Source organism: Balaenoptera borealis, assembly GCF_965194805.1.
Source record: "Balaenoptera borealis genome assembly, chromosome: 3".
NCBI lineage: Eukaryota > Metazoa > Chordata > Mammalia > Artiodactyla > Balaenopteridae > Balaenoptera > Balaenoptera borealis.
In genome coordinates this window covers 124,280,172-124,300,208 of record NC_138866.1, presented here as the reverse complement: position 1 = coordinate 124,300,208, position 20,037 = coordinate 124,280,172, and the positions used below count along the sequence as shown (strand labels likewise).

Genomic DNA, 20,037 nt, shown 5'->3' with positions numbered 1-20,037 from the left:
CAACTGGGGAAGCACATGTGGCCATGTTCAGCATATGGGAATCAGGAGCCAGGCTCTGAGGGTCCCAGCTAGAACATCTGGACGGTCCCCTGGGCTGTCACAGCCAGTGACCAGAGCTGAGAGCCATTTAGCCCATCTGCAGTGTCTCCGTAAGGAGTCAGCCGTTCCCTCTCAGGGCGAGGGATCAGAGCATCCGGCCACCCCACACCCTCTGGGTATGCAGCTTGTAAAAATATGTCCCCAAAGCAGGTTGCCTTCTCCCTCACCCCCATTCTAGTCCATGCCCATGCTGACACTTGTACCTCCTAAATGGTCTTCCTCTTCATCTCCACTGTCTCTACCCTCGCCCAAATTCTGGTCATCCCTGGCCTGCACTGCTGCAGCAGCCTCCCAGCTGGTATTCCCATGTCCGCCCTGGCTTACCCCCGTCCAATTCATTCCCCGCTCGGCTATCAGCACCGTCCTCTCAAGATGCTCATCTGAATCACCACTCCTCCACCTCCACCACTCCACCCTTCTGTTCAGAAGATTTCAGTGGTATATTGTTGCTCTTTAAATAAGGGCTGAAGTCCTTATAGTGTCTTACCATGGCTACAAGGCTCTGCCTGGTGTGGCCCCTGCCGACCTCCCCCAACACCTCTTACCTCCCAGTCTCTGTCTCCCAGACACACCGTGCCTCCTCTGCCACAAACGTCACCCAGAGCTAGCCCTTAGAACTCTCCTGGGACATTTGTTCCCTGCAGCGCAGCAGACAGTGCCTGTCACTGGGGCCACCCAGGACTCACTGTGAAGCTGGGAGAGGCAGTTTCATTCCAATACACATAACAGAATTTTAACGTTTCCCTCGCCGTGCTTTACCTGACTTCTCAGTGAATGAGTGAATAAAGGAGAGAACGGGGGAACTACCATACACTCGGGTTCATATTTCTAGCCTAAAACTTATTTCAGTGTACATGCCTATGTCTGCACATGTGGGCTTGGGGCTGGACAAACCCTGGCCTCTGGCGTCTGGACTGAATTCCAGTGGGACACTCATGGGCAGCTCTGTATCAATTACAAGTTATCAATAATGCATCTGTTCAGAGTGGCCTAGGAGGCCATTAGCTAGGGCTGCCGGCCCTGATGAGCGGCCTTGGAGAAAGTGGGCTGGGTATGCCCATGGGAGGTTCAGATCAGCCTGGGCAGGAGGGGCTCCCAGCCCCAGCAGAGCTAAGGAGGGTTGCCTAATGGGCCCTACGTGACTTCTGAGACCTTGCTGCGAGAAGGGCGGCTCGAGCCCTCTCCCCCTGCACAGAAGGCCACTCTATAATAAGCTAGCCTCGCTTTCTCACTTTCTGAGACCAGTGGCCCCATTCGAGTACTGGGTTGTTGAGATCCAGGTGTGAGCCTAGTCTGAGACCAGAGTTAGGGCCCAGTGTGTGATCAGGATGTGGTCTTAGTATGTGACTTGGGTCGGGACTCAATGTGTGACCAAGCTCGGGGCTCAGTGTTGGGGCCCAGGCTTTGCCTCAGCTTTGGGTTAAGGTTGGGGCCCAATTTGTGGCTGGAGTTAGGGCTCAGCCTGAAACCACAGAAAAAAGCTGGGCAAAGCTGACTAGTTTCACACATTGATTTATTGATTCATTCAGCAGTATTTACCTAGTGCCTTCTGTGTACCAAGCAACAAAACAGGCAAGATCCCTGCTCCTACAGAGATTATATTCTATATTCTATTCTTATATAGATTATATTCTATATCCCTGCTCTTACAGAGGGGTGAGGGTGGCAGTGGTGTGCTGGAGCTCTCACTGACTCGTGAGAGCCAGCTGTGCACGTTTCTTCACAATTCTGCATGACATCATGTTGGTAGTTTGAAATTGGCCATGGTGGGAGTATTTATACCAGAGATTAGCATGTACTATAAATCAGACCTCTTTTTTTCTATACCAGCACACTACTGCAGCTGAAGTGACCGACCACACGTATTTATCTGATCTCCTTCCCCAAACTCCACTGAGATGATAGTAAAGAAAAAAATCATAAACACATAAGAATTAAACTCTTTAAGTCCTGTCCATCAGGACAAAGAGGATACAGATTTCAGTGGATTTAGGGAAATGGAGAGTGATTTAGCAGAGTGGAGAATCTATAACTAAAGTGTCTAAAGAGGTGGATAGTGAGGGAAATGGGCTAATTCCCCCGTCAGTACCCTTGAGAGTTTGGGAGGAATGGGGTGAACGTGAAGCTGACCACAGGGGAGAGGGGTTGGCTAGAAGTCTGTACACATAATATTTGAACCCTCCACGTCCCCTCCCAAATTCTGCACAGCCAGGAGACCACACTCCCCCATCATACAAGATGCAAGAGGTTCGTCCTCTGGAGATATTGAACCAGAGGGCTCTGCAGGTGGGCACTGGGGGAGGCAGAGGCCTGGGGAGAGGTGCAGGGCTGAAAATGAGGATTAGGTGAAAGTCCTTTCATCTAATGGCTGGACCCTCTGCCCCATTTCCCTGCCCTGCTCCCAGCACAGAGACAGCCAGAGGTGTGTCCTCAGGCAGGAGGCTGATGAACTCTGGGAAAACCTGAGTGTTCCCAGAGACAAAATTTGTGAACACTGACATTGGGAAGTGGCCCTGATGCCAGTTTGCTGCCTGGCCACCCTAGTGTTAGTGAATGCTTCAACTGTGTGTTTCACTTTTGTCAAAAGAAAAATAATAAAACATTAAAATAAAAATATCAGAAGGTGCTAAGTGCAATGTAGAGAATTCAAACAGAGTGATGTGATGGAGTGCCTGGGTGGCTGCCTTAGGTCAGGGGTCGGGGAAGGCCTCCAAGAGGGGGAGCCAGCCATGTGATATGGGACCAGAGGTCCCTGGGAAAGTGACCCTGAGACCAACACACACTTAGTGTGTTTAAGGAATGACGAGAAGGCCTGTGTCACAGCAGGAGGTAAAGGGAGAAAGAATGAGATGAAGTGGACCAGGTAAGCAGAGCCAGAACATGCACCTGTTATGTAAGCCAAGGGTAAAAGTTTAGGTTTTCTCCCACCCGAGGTCTATGGACAAGGGGGTGACATGATCTGATCTAGGTTTACGAGAATCCCTCTGACCCCTGTTGGCGAATGGACGGTAGAGGGCTGTAGGGCTGCCATCATCCAGGTGAGAGCTGGCAGTGGAGGTGGAGGGAGGTGGGCAGGCTTGGGGTAGCACTTAGGGAGCTGGACTTGAGGGCAGATTGGATGGCAAGGATAAGGGAAAGTGCGGAAGCAAGGGAGGAGATTGCATTTTTTTAGATACAACTAAAATGAGATGAAAACACCTGAGGAGCAGGTGTGGGGATAGAGTGAAGAGTCCTGTTTAGGTTGAGTTTGTGACACCTGTGACCCAATTCTGTGTTGCTGTCAGGTAGACAGTTGGAGGTGTGATCTGACATTGCAGGGAGGGGCCAGGGCTGGAGATTGGGATCATGGGCAAGTAGGTAATCTCCTAGGTAGGGAGCTCAGGCCCGGAGACTCCCTGGGACTCCTCCACCCGCCTCCCTGCTTCAGGCCTTTGGGGGTTTGACTGGAGGTTGTGGGGTTATGCAAAAGCGATGCAATGTGTGTTTGGAACACTAGGTGGCAGTGAAAGATCTCCTTCCTCCTGAGCCCACAGCCAGGCCCTTCAGTGTCAGACCCAAACTTTGCCTTCACCCAGATGGCCCAGGGAGGCCCCCGAGTGTGAACAGCCGTCCCACCCACAAACTCAAGAGGCATCTGGAAGCCTCTCTAGGAAACCTTCCCCAACAACAACAAAAAATGAAACCAAAATAAAAATGTGTGCAGCTTTTTACAAAGCCTTTATGAAGCCCTCAAGTCCTCAGAGAGCTCTGTGGAGTGATAACCCCTATTTTACAGATAAGGAAACCAAGGACACATGGCAGTAAGCCGCAGGGTTGGAACTAGACTCCAGTCTAGTCTGGCCAGCCCTCGGAACACCTCCTAGAAGAGGGGATATGGGCGTTGCTGGAAGACAGATGGGTCAGGCACAGCCCAGTAAGCCACGATGGGCTCCCACCGGCTAGTTACACTGACCCTGGATATTGCGGGGTTTCCCGTCTTCCACTAATCATCAGTGTGGGACACCAGAATAAGGCTCTTGGGTGGCACGTTTAGGCAAGTAACTAGAACAAATCCCGTTCCCTGAGTCCTCTTCCTCCGATGCTCTTCCCAAAAACCACGGCTGTGCTTCCTCTCACGGCCGTCTTGTCTTCACTATGGGGCCAGACTACACAGTATCCGAGGTGAGACACAGGAACATGTTTTTTATTACTCGGAAAAGGCTCCAGAAACGTCAGAGACTCTTACGACTAGTGTCCTCGGGAGATTTGTAAGGAACACCCCCTCCACCCTTTGGATGCTCAGCCCATTCCAACCCCGCTCCCCCAAGAGCAAAGCGCCCAGACGTTGGGCTCGGGCCGGGTCCACGCCCCCCACCCCGCCCCTGTGCTGCCCGCCACCCACCGCCCCGCTCTTTCTTGCAGTTTGAGATCCGGCAGCTGCGGGCGCACCTGGCGCAGCAGGACTTGGACCTGGCGGCCGAGCGCGAGGCGGCGCTGCAGGCCCCTCACGTGCTCAGCCAGCCGCGCAGCCGCTACAAGGTGGTGGAGGCCGGCACGTGGGCCGAGGAGACCGCGGACGAGAGCGTCGTGGAGGAGCTGCAGCCCGCGCAAGGTGAGCCCGCCCGCGGCCTCCCCAGTCCCGTCGTGGGGAGCCCCGTCCCCACCCCCGCCCTAGGGCTCTGTGCACAGCTTCCCGGAGTTGGAGCACGCCTCCTGGCAGGACTGTGCCCCCATCTCGGCCCACGATTGTGGCAGTGGCGGTGGTGGTGACCCTCAGATCAGTGCCCCCGGGACTACCTTTCTGAGCATCGGAGAAAGCGTTCAGGTAAGCTCCCTTGACCCGACCTCGACATGATCTCAGTGGCGTGTGCTCATTTCATGCCTGTGGGCCACTGGCTGCTTTGCGTGCACTATTTCCCCAGTCCTCGTGGTAACCGCCTGCAGGAGGCTTGACTTTCCTACTTTATGGATGAAGGAACTGCGACCCAGAAAAGTTGTCCAAAGGTGCCTCACTAATAAATGGCAGAGCTAGGCTTCCAGCCAGATGCCTAGGACTTTCCTACTGGACTGCCCAGCCCACTAAGGCCCAGATAGTAGGTCCAGGCCTGGGGCCCAGAACAACCCAGAACCTATGCTTTGGGGATGGTAGTAAATTGATGGGCAGGTGATGTTGGTGGAGATGGGAGTGCCGGCCATACCCTAGGGCAGAATACTCTGTAGAAGACCAGCTGTGTCACCTTGTAGAGGGGAAATAACCTTTCTGGGTCTTGGTTTTACTAGCTGTCAAATGGGAACAATGCTGAGCTTTCCTCACAGGGTTGTTGTGAGGCTCCAGGAAGCAGGTGAAAGTGGCTTCCAGAATTGCAAAGTAGTCCTGCAAATGTCAGGTGGTATTATTTCGTGATTGGGGGTGAAAATACCCTCACCTGGTGATGCAGCTGTGTCCGGTTTGGGCCTTTGGGAGGTTTGGAGAGACTGTGTTCTCATGGGCTCAGGCCAGGAATCAGCCTCGGCTCAGGGGGCACAGCAGGGGAGATCTGTGGTCTTGCTGGAGCCCCGGGGGAATCCTGGGAGCCTGAACATGAACGCTCATGTCTGAGTCCTCCCTGCCCCAACTTGCACCTGAAAATGTTATCACTAAAATGATGGTTAAGGGATTTCTTCACTTTACCAAGATATTTTTAAAAGTATCAATGTCCCCTAATAATTTGGAATACATTTTTGGGTCCACATTTTTTACCCAAAGGTAAGGGAACTAAGATTCATCAAACTCCTCCAAGAGAAGCTTTTTACAGTGTGATTTCATTTCATCCTCCCACCTCCTTTCTCTCATATGGAGGAGGAAACTCAGACCCAAAGAGGTCGAGAGAATTTCATGGGGTCACACAAAAGAAATGGAGGTGCTGGGCTTGGAACTGGGGGAGGCTGTGGGATCCTAAACTCCAGCTTGATCTGGGGCCCACTTTGCCTTGGCATGCTGTGTGCTCCCTGCCAGGGCAGCGGCAGCCAGGTAGGGCTGGGCAGGTTGGGCAGCAGGAAGCCAGAGCTCCAGACTCTGCCACTCCCCGACTCTGTGACTTGGGGCTTCAGTGTTCCCTTTTGCAAAGTGGACTCATCACTCCAGCTCTGTCTGCCTTACAGGAAGTCTGGGGAACTGATGGATGTGAGAAAGCTCTGTAGGCTGTAAGGCACTGTGAACAGGTTTTGGGGAGCGGGGTGATTGCTATTATGATCTTTTGAGAGCCCTTCCAACCTTAGAGCTATAGAATTTGGAGGCTGGGAAGGACTTCTGAGTCCAGCTCTTCAGCTGATATGCTAATCCCATCTATTACGCCTGCCAAGAGTTTTACCTTCCTCTAAGAATAGGTACCCCGAACCTCCCAGAGAAGCCAGTGCCAACCCAACATCAAATGGCTCTGCCTGTTAGAAAATTCTTCCTCAGGCTGTGCTGAGGTCCGCCCCCAGCACCCACCTCTCCCACATGGACGAAGCTTTTATATATAGGCCTGGTGGGTGCCCTCCCAGCTGAGATATCCTTTCGGAGACTGGCCTCTGAGTGTTTTCTCCTCCAGAGACTGTCACCTGCACTCCCACAACCAGTCCTCAGGGGACAAGCTCTCCAAGTTCTTGCTGTCCTGCCCCTCCCTGAGCATTCCAGTGTTTCAGTCACACAGTTCTTGGGGAGCTGCAAGACCAGGGCAGAGTGTCGAGGGGCCACCCCTGCTTTTTTTCTGGACCCAAGACCCCTGTGACAAGGCCAGAAAGCTCCTGAGCCTTGTGGTGGCTGCCTGGCCTGAGCTCTCAGGTGACCCAGGCCCGCATGGCTCTGTTGAGCCCCATGTCCCTGCAGCCCAGACTTGGGCAGCGCGCTTTCTGTACCCCCTGTGTGGATTTTGACATTCATTTGTGTTCAGCTGTAGCTTGTTTGATTCCTGCCTTTACTCCAGGTTTCTAGGACTTTGTAGATCCTGACTCATCACCAATTCCTTCCGGTTTTACTGCCTACATATATCGTGAAACATTCCCCTTTTCCATCTGCTTTGTTCAGCCTTCCTTATCTCAGGACCTCGCCTGGCTCCCTGACCTCAGCTTTGCCCTCATAGGTGCCCTCTTCAGTCCTTTGTCCCCCCTACACACACACAGTCATCTTTCATAAATCCTTCATGTCACTTCCTGAGTTAACACTTTGGCTGGTATCTGCTAGGGCTGCTGAAACAAAGTACTGCAAACTGGGTGGCTTAAACAACAGAAGTTTACTGTCTCACAGTTCTGGAGGCTGGAAGTCTGAGATCAAGGTCTTGGTAGGGTTGGTTCCTTCTGAGGGCTGTGAGGGAGCATCTGTTTCAGGCCTCTCCCCCGGCTTCTGGTGCTTTGCTGGTAATCCTCGGCATTCCTTAGCTTGCAGAAGCATCACTCTGACCTCTGCCTTCTCTTCACATGGTGTTCTCCCTCAGTGTATGTCTGTGTCCAAATTTCCCTTTTTATAAGGACCTTAGTCATGTTGGGTCTGGGGCCCACCCTACTCCAGTATGATCTCATCTTTTTTTTTTTTTTAATACATTTATTTATTTATTTACTTTTGGCTGCATTGGGTCTTCGTTGCTGCGTGCGGGCTTTCTCTAGTTGTGGCGAGCGGGGGCTACTCTTCCTTGCGGTGCGCGGGCTTCTCATTGCGGTGGCTTCTCTTGTTGGGGAGCACAGGCTCTAGGCGTGCGGGCTTCAGTAATTGTGGCTCGTGGGCTCTAGGGCACAGGCTCAGTAGTTGTGGCACACGGGCTTAGTTGCTCCGCAGCATGTGGGATCTTCCCGGACCAGGGCTCGAACCCGTGTCCCCTGCATTGGCAGGCGGATTCTTAACCACTGCACCACCAGGGAAGTCTAGCCTCATCTTAACTAATTATATCTGCAACAATCACATTTCCAAATTAGGAAATCACAGTCTGAGGTACTGGGGGTTAGGATTTCAACATATGACTTTGAGGGGGAGGACACAATGACTCAACTCATAACAGGTGGCATATAAAACCCTTGATGGTCTTGTCCCAGGCTGGCCACCCCCCCCGACCCCCGCCATCTCATCTCCTTCCAGTCTTCACTCTGTCTTCACTTTCACTCTAGCCGAGTGAAACATCTTTGCCTTTGGGAAGTGTTCTGCGCAGTAGTAAGTCTCTGAGCCTTTCCACATGTTGTTCACTGGCAGGACAGGCCTGCCTGCCAAACTTCTTTTCATCCTTAAAACCTGTCTCAGAGTGAGCTCCCAGTCACCACGCCCTTCTCTTGAGACCTTATACGAACTCCCGCTAGGCCCCGAGTGTGCCAGGTCACTCCCACACTTTATCTTCGGGGCCCACTGCGCCTGGCCCTCAGCAGGCTCCCCTTAAAGTCCGTTGCATGGAATGTAATCTGCAAGCCCATAACTGATCGAAGAACACAATAAGGCTTGTGGACATCACTTGTTTCCCTGTGGGTCCTGCAGTCCTGGGTTTTCTCTCGGAGCTCAGGGGGCATCTGGCAATAGCCCACTCCAAAAACCACACTCTTGGCTTTCACCTCCCCATGCTGGTGCTTGTGGAATCCAGAATAAAAGAATATAACAAAACTATAAGAATATAAGAATCTTCTTTTTGAAGGTTCTCCTGGAAGTCAGTGGCAACTGTTGCCCACTTGGTCTTGCTTTCCAAGGATGGAAGGAGCAGGTTTACAGTCTCCTGGTCCCTCACAGGCCCTTCCTCCTGATGGAGCAGAGTGAGCTGGGCGAGCCGCTTCCTCGCTCTCCCTAGTGGTCAGCCTCCTCGCTCTGCCCATGGCAGCTGCTCGCCTGGTGCTTGAGCCCGCCCGGTGCTGTTCTGTCTTCCGCTGAGCCCACCTTGAAACACCTGAGCTCAGCTGAGCACCTCCAGTACAGCCACACATTCTGCAGCACCTCTCTGTCTCTCTCATCAGGAGACTGAGCTCTTGAGATAACAGCGTGGCTGTCGCTATCCCCCGGCCAATGACCTCCAGACCCTGGACACCTGATGCCACATTTGGATTCACAGGGAGTCAAGATCTGGGGTCAGAGAGTCTGCAAACAAACCAAGCCTTTAAAATAATCCCACACATTCTAGTGCGATGAAGCTTTGAGCGCCTGCCTCTCCACCCTGTTCCTCCTCTCTCTGCAGTCCCCATAGTGAGCAACTTCCAGGAGGACGTGGAGGGACACAGAATAAGAAGGGAGAAAGTGACTGGCTGCATGTGCCAGCTAGGGTGTTATGGGGTCTGTGCTGACCCTCCCGGAAACTAGAGGCGTGTCTGAACGAGGCACGCAGGCCTCCCATAGAGATGGCAAACATGCACCCCTGGGAGCAGGTGTCTCTGTGACACCCCCTACCTCCCAGCTCTCTAGATGCCCACCTGCCTGCCCCAGCCCACTCAGTAGAGCACAGCGCATTCCTGGTCTGCCACTTGATGGCCAACCCCCAGAGCTGTCAATAGAAAAGGCAGTGCCTCTGAGGCAGAGGGCAGAAGCCTGGGGGGCTAGCAAGTGGCATGCATGATTCACAGCCTCAGATGGGCCAGGGAGACAGGGCACCCCAGCTGATCTCTCTCTGACCAGGAGCTGTGTCCAGGGAGGGATTTCCATGACATTAGAAATTATGGCTAGACAAGCTAGGGGCGCTCTGGGCCACGCTGGAGATGGAGAAAGGTCAACGTTCATTGCTCACCATGACCTTCAGGCCAGCGAGGGCCCTGAGGCTCACCATATCACACTAGTACACAGACCATCTGGGGATTAACCTGCAGACAACAGCGATAAGTCTCAGGACCCTCGGGAGAGGGCCTTGCTCCAGGGGGGATGGCAGCCCTGGAGGGCGGGAGTGCCAGCCTCAGCCCGGGCAGGAGAAGTGGCTCCTGCAGTCTCAACAGTTGCCAGCGGGTCACAGTCAGACTAATGCTGACCGGCTTCTGTTTAAACTCGCTCCAGCACAAATCATTTTTAAAACCCAGGTGGCAAAGTTGCAGGCTTTGGGGCCTGCCAAGTTCACAGTGCCTCTGTGTAGTCATTAATACTTCCCTCCCAAATTTATTAGTCTTGAAGCTCACCCATAACTGATGAATTACAGCCCCTGGTGGGAGTGCCGCAGCTTTCACCATATATCACAGTGAGGCTTGGCGTCCCCCCATGCTACACCAGCGCTCAGAGAAACTCCCCCAGAGGTGCACCAGGCCCGCAGAGCTGGCACCAGTGTTTAACCTTGGGAGAGGAGGGGCCTGTGTGCCAATGGAGGCAAGTTGGGGTTTCTGCCATCACTGGCCTCCTCATGTGTGTGCCTGATGGGGGGCATTGGGGACCCCGGGGAGCCCCAGAGCTGTAGAACTAGAACTGGGCAGCGAGGCAGCTGACAGGGCAGAGCTGGTGTGGGTGGTACTGAGGGAAGGACATGGGTTTAAGACTCAGGGCTGGGTTTGAATCTCAACTTGGCCTTGAACAAGTTACTCAAACTCTCTGAGCAGGACTGGCTTTATGGTGGGGTGACCCATGCAGTCACCGAGGGCCTCAAACTTGGTTCAGTGCTCTGCTGTCACTCTCTTGAAATTCTTAATGCTGTTTTTCTTTCAGTGAGGTATATTTGACATATATAATTGACATATTAGTTTCAGGTATACTAGGTAATAATTCGATATTTGTATATACTGCAGAGTCACAATAAGCCTGGTTAACATCCATCACTATACATAGTTACAGAATTTTATTTCTTGTGATGAGAACTTTTAAGATTTATTCTCTTAGCAACTTTCAAATATAAGATACAATATTAACTATAGTGACCATGTTGTATCATATCCCCATGACATTTATTTTATAACCAGAAGTTTGTACCTTTTGACCTCTTTCACCCACCCATTTCACCCACCCCCAACCCCTGCCTCTGGGAACCACCAATCAGTCCTCTGTATCTGTTCCTTTTTAGTTTTGGCTCTGTTTTTATTTTCTATTTTATTTTTTTTAACATCTTTATTGGTGTATAATTGCTTTACAATGGTGTGTTAGTTTCTGCTTTATAACAAAGTGAATCAGCTATATGTATACATATATCCCCATATCCCCTCCCTCTTACATCTCTCTCCCACCCTCCCTATCGCACCCCTCTAGGTGGTCACAAAGCACTCAGCTGATCTCCCTGTGCTATGCAGCTGCTTCCCACTAGCTATCTATCTTACATTTGGTAGTTTATATATGTCCATGCCACTCTCTCACTTCATCCCAGCTTACCCTTCCCCCTCCTCCGTCCTCAAGTCCATTCTCTACGTCTGCATCTTTATTCCTTTCCTGCCCATAGGTTCGTGAGAACCTTTTTTTTTTTTTTTTAGATTCCATATATATGTATTAGCATACGGTATTTGTTTTTCTCTTTCTGACTTACTTCACTCTGTATGACAGTCTCTAGGTCCATCCACCTCACTACAAATAATCGTTTCTTTTTATGGCTGAGTAATATTCCATTGCATATATGTGCCACATCTTCTTTATCCATTCATCTGTTGATGGACACTTAGGTTGCTTCCATGTCCTGGCTATTGTAAATAGAGCTGCAATGAACATTGTGGTACATGACTCTTTTTGAATTATGGTTTTCTTAGGGTATATGCCCAGTAGTGGGATTGCTGGGTCGTATGGTAGTTCTAGTTTTAGTTTTTTAAGGAACCTCCATACTGTTCTCCATAGTGGCTGTATCAATTTACATTCCCACCAACAGTGCAAGAGGGTTCCCTTTTCTCCACATCCTCTCCAGCATTTATTGTTTGTAGATTTTTTGATGATGGCCATTCTGACTGGTGTGAGGTGATACCTCATTGTAGTTTTGATTTGCATTTCTCTAATGATTAGGGATGTTGAGCATCCTTTCATGTGTTTGGTGGCAATCTGTATATCATCTTTGGAGAAATGTCTATTTAGGTCTTCTGCCCATTTTTGGATTGGGTTGTTTGTTTTTTTGATATTGTGCTGCATGAGCTGCTTGTATATTTTGGAGATTAATCCTTTGTCAGCTGCTTTGTTTTCTCCCATCCTGAGGGCTGTCTTTTCTTCTTCTTTATGGTTTCCTTTGCTGTGCAAAAGCTTTTAAGTTTCATGAGGTCCCATTTGTTTATTTTTGTTTTTATTTCCATTACTCTAGGAGGTGGATCAAAAAAGATCTTGCTGTGATTTATGTCATAGAGCGTTCTGCCTATGTTTTCCTCTAAGAGTTTTATAGTGTCTGACCTTATATTTAGGTCTTTAATCCATTTTGAGTTTATTTTTGTATACGGTGTTAAGGAGTATTCTAATTTCATTCTTTTACATGTAGCTGTCCAGTTTTCCCAGCACCACTTATTGAAGAGGTTGTCTTTTCTCCATTGTATATTCTTGCCTCCTTTATCAAAGATAAGGTGACCATATGTGTGTGGGTTTATCTCTGGGCTTTCTATCCTGTTCCATTGATCTATATTTCTGTTTTTGTGCCAGTACCATACTTTTTTGATTACTGTAGCTTTGTAGTACAGTCTGAAGTCCAGGAGCCTGATTCCTCCAGCTCCGTTTTTCTTTCTCAAGATTGCTTTGGCTATTCAGGGTCTTTTGTGTTTCCATACAAACTGTGAAATTTTTTGTTCTACTTCTGTGGAAAATGCCATTGGTAGTTTGACAGGGGTTGCATTGAATCTGTAGATTGCTTTGCGTACTATAGTCATTTTCACAATGTTGATTCTTCCAGTCCAAGAACATGGTATATCTCTCCATCTGTTTGTATCATCTTTAATTACTTTCATCAGTGTCTTAAAGTTTTCTGCATACAGGTCTTTTGTCTCCTTAGGTAGGTTTATTCCTAGGTACTTTATTCTTTTTGTTGCAGTGGTAAACGGGAGTGTTTCCTTAATTTCTCTTTCAGATTTTTCGTCGTTAGTGTATAGGAATGCAAGAGATTTCTGTGCATTAATTTTGTACCCTGCTACTCTACCAAATTCATTGATTAGCTCTAGTAGTTTTCTGATAGCATCTTTAGGATTCTCTATGTATAGTATCATGTCATCTGCAAACAGTGACAGTTTTACTTCTTCTTTTCTGATTTGGGTTCCTTTTATGTCTCTTTCTTCTCTGATTGCTGTGGCTAAAACTTCCAAAACTATGTTGAATAATAGTGGTGAGGGTGGGCAACCTTGTCTTTTTCCTTATCTTAGTGGAAGTGGTTTCAATTTTTCACCATTGAGGACAGTGTTTGCTGTGGGTTTTTCATATATGGCCTTTATTATGTGGAGGTACGTTCCCTCTTTGCCTACTTTCTGGTGGGTTTTTGTCATAAATTGGTGTTGAATTTTGTCAAAAGCTTTTTCTGCATTTATTGAGATTATCATATGGTTTTTATCCTTCAGTTTGTTAGTATGGTGTATGACATTGATTGATTTGTGTATACTGAAGAATCCTTGCATTCCTGGGATAAACCCCACTTGATCATGGCGTATGATCCTTTTAATGTGCTGTTAGATTCTGTTTGCTAGTATTTTGTTGAGGATTTTTGCATCTATGTTCATCAGTGATATTGCCTGTAGTTTTCTTTTTTTGTGACGTCTTTGTCTGGTTTTGGTATCAGGGTGATGGTGTCCTCGTAGAATGAGTTTGAGAGTGTTCCTCCCTCTGCTATATTTTGGAAGAGTTTGAGGATAGGTGTTAGCTCTTCTCTAAATATATGATAGAATTTGCCTGTGAAGCCATCTGGTCCTGGGCTTTTGTTTCTTGGAAGATTTTTAATCACAGTTTCAATTTCATTGCTTGTGATTGGTCTGTTTATATTTTCTATTTCTTCCTGGTTCAGTCTCAGAAGGTTTTGCTTTTCTAAGAATTTATCCATTTTTTCCAGGTTGTCCATTTTATTGGCATATAGTTGCTTATAGTAATCTCTCATGATCCTTTGTATTTCTGCAGTGTCAGTTGTTATGTCTCCTTTTTCATTTCTAATACTGTTGATTTGAGTCTTCTGCCTTTTTTTTTTGATGACTCTAGCTAATGTTTTATCAATTTTGTTATCATCTCAAAGAACCAGCTTTTAGTTTTATTGATCTTTGCTATCATTTCCTTCATTTCTTTTTCATTTATTTTTAATTGGATTTTTATGATTTCTTCCTTCTGCTAACTTTGCAGGTTTTTTTGTTCTTCTTTCTCTAATTGCTTTAGGTGTAAGCTTAGGTTGTTTATTTGAGATTTTTCTTGTTTCTTGAGGTAGGATTGTATTGCTATAAACTTCCCTCTTAGAACTGCTTTTGCTGCATCCCATAGGTTTTGGGTCGTTGTGTTTTCATTGTCATTTGTTTCTAAGTATTTTTTGATTTCCTCTTTGATTTCTTCAGTGATTTCTTGGTTATTTAGTAGTGTATTGTTTAGCCTCCATGTGTTTGTATTTTTTACAGAAATTTTCCTGTAATTGATATCTAGTCTCATAGTGTTGTGGTCGGAAAGGATACTTGATACGATTTCAATTTTCTTAAATTTACCGAGGCTTGATTTGTGACCCAAGATATGATCTATCCTGGAAGAATGTTCCTTGAGCACTTGAGAAGAAAGTGTATTCTCTTGTTTTTAGATGGAATGTCCTATAAATATCAATTAAGTCCATCTTGTTTAATGTGTCATTTAAAGCTTGTGTTTCCTTATTTATTTTCATTTTGGATGATCTGTCAATTGGTGAAACTGGGGTGTTTAAGTCCCCTACTATGATTGTGTTACTGTCGATTTCCCCTTTTATGGCTGTTAGTATTTGCCTTATGAATTGAGGAGCTCCTATGTTGGGTGCATAAATATTTACAATTGTTATATCTTCTTCTTAGATTGATCTCTTGATCATTATGTAGTGTCCTTCTTTGTCTCTTGTAATAGTCTTTATTTTATTTTAATGTCTATTTTGTCTGATATGAGAATTGCTACTCCAGCTTTCTTTTGATATCCATTTGTATGGAATATCTTTGTCCATCCCCTCTCTTCAGTCTGTTTGTGTCTCTGAGTCTGAAGTGGGTCTCTTGTAGACAGCATATATATGGGTCTTGTTTTTGTATCCATTCAGCCAGTCTACGTCTTTTGGTTGGAGCATTTAATCCATTTACATTTAAGGTACTTATCGATATGTATGTTCCTATTACCATTTTCTTAATTGTTTTGGGTTTGTTTTTGTAGGTCTTTTCCTCCTCTTGTGCTTCCTGTCTAGAGAAGTTCCTTTAGCATTTGTTTTAAAGCTGGTTTGGTGGTGCTGAATTCTCTTAGCTCTTGCTTGTCTGTAAAGTTTTTAATTTCTCCATCGAATCTGAATGAGATCCTTGCTGGGTAGAGTAATCTTGGTTGTAGCTTTTTCCCTTTCATCACTTTAAATATGTCCTGCCACTCCCTTCTGGCTTGAAGAGTTTCTGCTGAAAGATCAGCTATTAACCTTATGGGGATTCCCTTCTATGTTATTTGTTGCTTTTCCTTTGCTGCTTTTAATATTTTTTCTTCGTATTTAATTTTTGATAGTTTGATTAACATGTGTCTTGCTATGTTTCTCCTTGGATATATCCTGTATGGGACTCTCTGTGCTTCCTGGACTTGATTGACTATTTGCTTTCCCATATTAGGGAAGTTTTCAACTATATGCTCTTCAAGTATTTTCTCAATCCCTTTCTTTTTCTCTTCTTCTGGGACCCCTAATTCGAATGTTGGTGCGTTTAATGTTGTCCCAGAGGTCTCTGAGACTGTCGTCAATTCTTTTCATTCTTTTTTCTTTACTCTGCTCTGCGGTAGTTATTTCCACTATTTTATCTTCCAGGTCACTTATCCGTTCTTCTGCCTCCATTATTCTGCTATTGATTCCTTCTAGGGAATTTACAATTTCATTTATTGTGTTGTTCATCATTGTTTTTTTGCTCTTCAGTTCTTCTAGGTCCTTGTTAAATGTTTCTTGTATTGTCTCCATTCTGTTTCCAAGATTTTGGATCATCTTTACTATCATTACTCTGAATTCTTTTTCAGGTAGACTGCCTATTTCCTCTTCATTTGTTTGGTCTAGTGGGTTTTTACCTTGCTCCTTCATCTGCTGCATATTTCTCTGTCTTCTCATTTTGCTTAACTTACTGTGATTGGGGTCTCCTTTTTGAAGGCTGCAAGTTTGTAGTTCCTGTTTTTTTTTGTTTTTTTTGTTTTTAGAGATAATTCTTTTTTTTTTTTTTAAACTTTGGGTTTATTTATTTATTTATGGCTGTGTTGGGTCTTCGTTTCTGTGCGAGGGCTTTCTCTAGTTGCGGCAAGTGGGGGCCACTCTTCGTCGCGGTGCGCGGGCCTCTCACTATCGCGGCCTCTCTTGTTGCGGAGCACAGGCTCCAGACGCGCAGGGTCGGTAATTGTGGCTCATGGGCCTAGTTGCTCCGTGGCATGTGGGATCTTCCCAGACCAGGGCTCGAACCCATGTCCCCTGCATTGGCAGGCAGATTCTCAACCACTGCGCCACCAGGGAAGCCCATTCCTGTTGTTTTTGGTGTCTGCCCCCAGTGGGTAAGGTTGGTTCAGTGGGTTGTGTAGGCTTCCTGGTGGAGGGGACTGGTGCCTGTGTTCTGGTGGATGAGGCTGGATCTTGTCTTTCTGGTGGGTAGGACCACATCCGGTGATGTGTTTTGGGGTATCTGTGAACTTATTATGATTTTAGGCAGCCTGTCTGCTAATGGATGGGGTTGTGTTCCTGTCTTGCTTATTGTTTGGCATGGGGTGTCCAGCACTGGAGCTTGCTGGTCATTGAGTGGAGCTGGGTCTTAGCGTTGAGACGGAGATATCTGGGAGAGATCTCACTGATTGATATTACATGGGAACGGGCGGTCTCTGGTGATCTAATGTCCTGAACTTGGCTCTCCCACCTCAGAGGCTCAGGCCTGACACCCGGCCGGAGCACCAAGACCCTGTCAGCCACACGGCTCAGAAGAGAAGGGAGAAAAAAACGAAAGGAAGAAAAATTAAAAAATTAAAATAAAAAAAGTTATTAAAATAAAAAAAAATTTTAAAGTAATAAAAAAAAGAGAGCAACCAAACCAATAAACAAATCCACCAGTGATAACAAGTGATAAAAACTATACTAAGATAAACACAAAAATCAGTTAGTAGTCTCTCACATACAGCAAATCCTAAGTCTACAGTTGCGCCCAAAGTCCACCGCCTCAATTTTGGGATGATTCTTTGTCTATTCAGGTATTCCACAGATGCACGGTACATCAGGTTGATTGTGGAGATTTAATCCGCTGCTCCTGAGGCTGCACAGAGAAATTTCCATTTCTCTTCTTTGTTCGCACAGCTCCTGGGGGTCAGCTTTGGATTTGGCCCTTCCTCTGTATTTAGGTCGCCCTCTGGTGTTTGTTCTTCGCCCAGACAGGAGGGGGTTAAAGGAACGGCTGATTAGGGGGCTCTGGCTCACTCAGGCCGGCGGGAGGGAGGGGTTCAGAATGTGAGCTGAGCCTGTGGCCGCAGAGGCTGGTGTGACATTGCAATGGCCTGGGGCGTGCCATGTGTCCTCCTGGGGAAGTTGTCCCTGGATCACGGGACCCTGGCAGTGGCAGGCTGCACAGGCTCCCAGGAGGGGAGGTGTGGATAGTGACCTGTGCTTGCACACAGGATTCTTGGTGGCTGCAGCAGCAGCCTTAGCGTTTCATGCCCGCCTCTGGTGTCCACACTGATAGCCGTGGCTTGTGACCATCTCTCAAACTCATTTAGGTGGTGCTCTGAATCTCCTCTCCTCGCACACCCCGAAACAATGGTCTCTTGACTCTTAGGCAGTTCCAGACTTTTTCCCAGACTCCCTCCCGGCTAGCTGTGGCGCACTAGCCCCCTTCGGGCTGTGTTCATGCAGCCAACCCCAGTCCACTCCCTGGGATCTGACATCTGAAGCCTAAGCCTCAGCTCCCAGCCCTCACCCGCCCCGGTGAGTGAGCAGACAAGCCTCTCAGGCTGATGAGTGCTGGTCGGCAGCGATCCTCTGTGCAGGAATCTCTCCGCTTTGCCCTCTGCACCCCTCTTGCTGTGCTCTCCTCCGTGGCTCTGAAGCTTCCCCCTGCCCACCCCCCATTTCCACCAGTGAAGGGGCTTCCTAGTGCGTGGAAACTTTTCCTCCTTCACAGCTCCCTCCCTGAGGTGCAGGTCCCATCCCTATTCTTTTCTCTCTGTTTTTCCTTTTTTCTTTTGCCCTACCCAGGTATGTGGGGAGTATCTTGCCTTTGGGAAGTCTGAGGTCTTCTGCCAGCATTCAGTAGGTATTCTGTAGCAGTTATTCCGCATGTAGATGTGTTTTTGATGTATTTGTGGGGAGGAAGGTGATCTCCACGTCTTATTCCTCCGCCATCTTGAAGGTCCTCCTGTTTTGTTTTTAGATTCCACATAAAAGTGAGATCACACCTTGTCTTTGTCTGACTTATTTCACTTAAGCATAATGCCCTCTGGTCCATCCAGTTTGTTGCAAATGGCAAGATTTCATTCTTTTTTACGGATGAATAACATTCCATTGTATGTATATGTGCGTGTATGTATGTATATGTATATATCACATCTTCTTTATCCATTCATCTATTGATGGACACTTAGGTTGTTTCCATATCTTGGCTATTATAAATAATGCTGCTATGTACATTGGGGTGCATGTATCTTTTCAAATTAGTGTTTTTTTCTTCAGATATATACCCAGGAGTAGAATTGCTGGATCATATGGTAGTTCTTAGTTTTTTGAGGAGCCTCCATACTGTTTTCCACAGTGGCTACACCAATTTAGATTCCCACTAACAGTGTACTTGGGTTCCCTTTTATCTGTCTTCTCGCCAACACTTGTTATCTCTTGTCCTTTTGATAATAGCCATTCTAACAAGTGTGAGGTGATATCTCACTGTGGTTCTGATTTACATTTCCCTGATGATTAGTGAAGTTGAGCACCTTTTCATGTACCTTTGCCCTATTGTATGTCTTCTTTGGGAATATGTCTATTCAGATCCATTTTTTAATTGGATTGTTTGTTTTTTTTGCTATTGAGTTGTATGAGTTCTTTATATATTTTGGATATTAACTCTTATCAGATATGATTTGTGAATATTTTCTCCCATTTGGTAGGTTGCCTTTCATTTTGTTGATGGTTTCCTTTCCCGTGCAGAAACTTTTTAATCTGGTATAGTCCCAGTTATTTTTGCTTTTGTTCCTTTTGCTTTTAGTGTCAAATCCAAAAATGCATTGCCAAGACCAATGTCAAGGAGTTTACCTACTGCCTATATTTTCTTCTAGGAGTTTTATGGTTTCAGGTTTTACATTCAAGTCTTTTTTTTTTTTTGACTCTTATTTGATTTTAATTTTTTATACAGCAGGTTCTTATTAGTTATCTATTTTATACATATTAGTGTATATGTGTCAATCCCAATCTCCCAATTCATCCCACCACCACCCTCTCTCCCCGCTTTCCCCCACTTGGTGTCCATACATTTGTTCTCTACGTCTGTGTCTCTATTTCTGCCTTGCAAACTGGTTCATCTGTACCATTTTTCTAGATTCCACATATATGCATTAATATACAATATTTGTTTTTCTCTTTCTGACTTACTTCACACTGTATGACAGTCTCTAGGTCCATCCACATCTCTACAATTGACCCAATTTCTTTCCTTTATATGGCTGAGTAATATTCCATTGTATATATGTACTACATCTTCTTTAACCGTTTGTCTGTTGATGGGCATTTAGGTTGCTTCCATGACCTGGCTATTGTAAATAGTGCTGCGGTAAAGGTTGGGGTGCATGTGTCTTTTTGAATTATGGTTTTCTTAGGGTATATGCCCAGTAGTGGGATTGCTGGATCATATGGTAATTCTATTTTTAGTTTTTAAGGAACCTCCATACTGTTCTCCATAGTGGCTGTATCAATTTACATTCCCACCAACAGTGCAAGAGGGTTCCCTTTTCTCCACACC

At 46.8% G+C, this 20,037-nt stretch overlaps 1 protein-coding gene across 2 annotated transcripts in view; it reads left to right on the top strand.

The window, feature by feature from the left end:
- TMEM266 (transmembrane protein 266) overlaps positions 1–20,037 on the top strand; it is a 133,275-nt gene that overhangs the window by 100,324 nt on the left and 12,914 nt on the right. For both annotated transcript variants that reach the window (XM_082386990.1, XM_082386989.1), the window contains one exon: positions 4,501–4,690. In XM_082386990.1, coding sequence (XP_082243116.1) covers positions 4,501–4,690 — 190 coding nt within the window. The remainder of the gene's footprint in view (positions 1–4,500; positions 4,691–20,037) is intronic.